Here is a 2,283-nt window from a genome sequence, read left to right as displayed (position 1 = left end):
GTAATATCAGCTGAAAGACACATTTTAAAGAAATGATATTAGTTATATATCCAAAACAAACTTTTATTGCCATATAATTTGTATTAAAAATAAGCAAATGAAACTTTTTCTTTCTATGGATTGAAAAAAAATTGCAAAAACTACAAGTCAGAGCACTGGATAATTACATAATTTACAACTCTGAGTCACTTTTTAAGGGCTATGGATACAATCATGTTCTTTATTAATTAAAATAAGCACTGGCCCTGCTCCAGTTTCTGAATTACTACGCTACAAAAAAAAAATCACTGAGATTACACTGTAATCTCCAGCTAATGAATTAATACAAACTAGTAAATTGTACATGTGAATTTAGAAACATAAAACATAATCAGTGGCAGAAGAAGGTCTGTTCAATTAAAACACACAGTACTTTGTCAGATAATAAGAACATTTTACATACAGGTGAGTATGTCAGCTTTACTCAAAAATCATTTCTGGATAAGTTTCCTTATTGCATTTTTCACATCTTTGTTCCTCAGACTATAGATGAATGGGTTTAACATAGGACTTACAAAGATATAAAAAACAGCTACAATTTTCCCTTGTTCTACAGATGTCTCTGAAGGGGGCCTCAGGTGCATGCAGAACAATGTTCCATAAAAGATGGTCACAGCTGTCAGATGAGACCCACAAGTGGAGAAGGCCTTGCGCCTCCCCTCTGCAGAACGGATTCGCAGGATGGCTGCAAAGATGAAAATGTAGGAGATGAGGATGATGGTGAGAGAGCAGGTGAGGTTGGATCCAGCCACCACAAACATGGCAGTTTTCTTCACATAGGTGTCTGAGCAAGCAAGGACCATGAGAGGGGGGTCTGCACAGTAGAAGTGATTGATCTCATTGGGTCCACAGAAATTCAAACGAAGCATCAGGATAGTCTGTATCAGACCATTTACAAAGCCATAAATGTACTGTGCAGCCACAAGGGAGAAGCAGACACCTTTGGACATTTTGCTAGTATATAACAAGGGCTTGCAGATGGCCATGTAGCGGTCATAAGCCATTACCGCCAGCATATAGTAATCTGTGATCACCAGGGCAATAAAAAAGTGGAATTGAATAATGCAGCCAATGAAGGAAATGGTTTTTCTCTTGGATAAAAAGTTAACCAGCATCTGAGGGGCGACTGTGGTGGCGTAACAGAGATCTACAAAGGAGAGGTGGCTGAGGAAGAAGTACATGGGGGTGTGGAGCTTGGTGTCACTTCTGATTAAGAAAATCATGCTCACATTGCCAATCACTGTGATGAGGTAGATGAGTAGGAAGACCACAAAGAGCACAGGCTGCAGCTCTGATCGATCTGTCAGTCCCAGGAAAATGAACTCAGTCACTACTGTGTAGTTTTTCTTTAACATCTTGTTATCTTGGCTCCAGAGAAGCTCTAAAGAGGAAGAAATTTTAAGGGTATGATTATTATGCATGCAACATGTCATCATTCTGCATAACACTGAGTCCTCTTCTTCAAAGTTGTAAATGCACATGGCAGAAAAATGACTCAGGGCTCTGGAGATATAGCTCAGAGGTTACCAGCCCTTGTTGCTCTTGTAGAAGACTGGGTTCAGTTCTCAGCATGATAAGGAGGTGTCTCACATTCCTCTGTAACTTCAGTGCCAGAGACTACTGTGCCCTCTCCTGCCCTCTGCAGGCACAAAGTACACACACGCTGCACATACATAAATGCAGACAAAATACTACATACGTAAAATAAATAAATCTAAAACAAATTAAAGTGGCTTAGGAATATGTGCTTAATGTTCTAAAATTTCACCAAATATATATGGAGCCGTGTGTGTGTGTGTGTGTGTGTGTGTGTGTGTGTGTGTGTGTGCAAGTCTTCTCCATGTTTACTCTGTTTTCCATGAACATGATTTTTTTTTCTCCTAAAATGGTCTTTGCCTAAAATGTTGTTTTTCTCCAAATATACTTTCAGATGTGTTTCACAAAGTGTTAGAGATTGAGAGTTACCTAATTTTCCCTAGCTAATTAAGTTGGGAAATTAAACTGAGTATGACACATATCCATGTAATCATTGGATCTCTCTAATTACTCTTCTGAACCCAAGATGTCTTGTAAGCTGTTCCCTCATTTTTCAACTGAAGTTCCTCATCCCAAGTAGCCTACCTCATGATGCTCTCATACCAACAAAACTCTTAGTTTTTAAAAATAAGCTCAGCATCTGCATTTTTTTTTGCTCAAGAAGAAAAATAATTGTATTGAGGGAGAGAGCACTAGTCAATATTAAAT

At 38.5% G+C, this 2,283-nt stretch overlaps 1 protein-coding gene across 1 annotated transcript; it reads right to left on the bottom strand.

Moving 5' to 3' along the window:
- Positions 1-470: 470 nt before the first annotated feature.
- On the bottom strand, positions 471-1,394 carry LOC131908211 (olfactory receptor 5M5-like). The gene has a single exon (XM_059259259.1). The coding sequence runs from the start codon at positions 1,392-1,394 to the stop codon at positions 471-473; it is 924 nt and encodes a 307-aa protein (XP_059115242.1).
- Between the last annotated feature and the right edge of the window lie 889 nt (positions 1,395-2,283).

The sequence above is a fragment of the Peromyscus eremicus genome, chromosome 4 (genome assembly GCF_949786415.1).
Source record: "Peromyscus eremicus chromosome 4, PerEre_H2_v1, whole genome shotgun sequence".
NCBI classification, from domain to species: Eukaryota; Metazoa; Chordata; class Mammalia; order Rodentia; family Cricetidae; genus Peromyscus; species Peromyscus eremicus.
This window is presented reverse-complemented; position numbering and strand designations above follow the sequence as displayed.

Excerpts from the sequence above, each read along its gene's own strand:
- LOC131908211 (XM_059259259.1), bottom strand. The coding sequence starts at position 1,394 with ATGTTAAAGAAAAACTACACAGTAGTGACTGAGTTCATTTTCCTGGGA.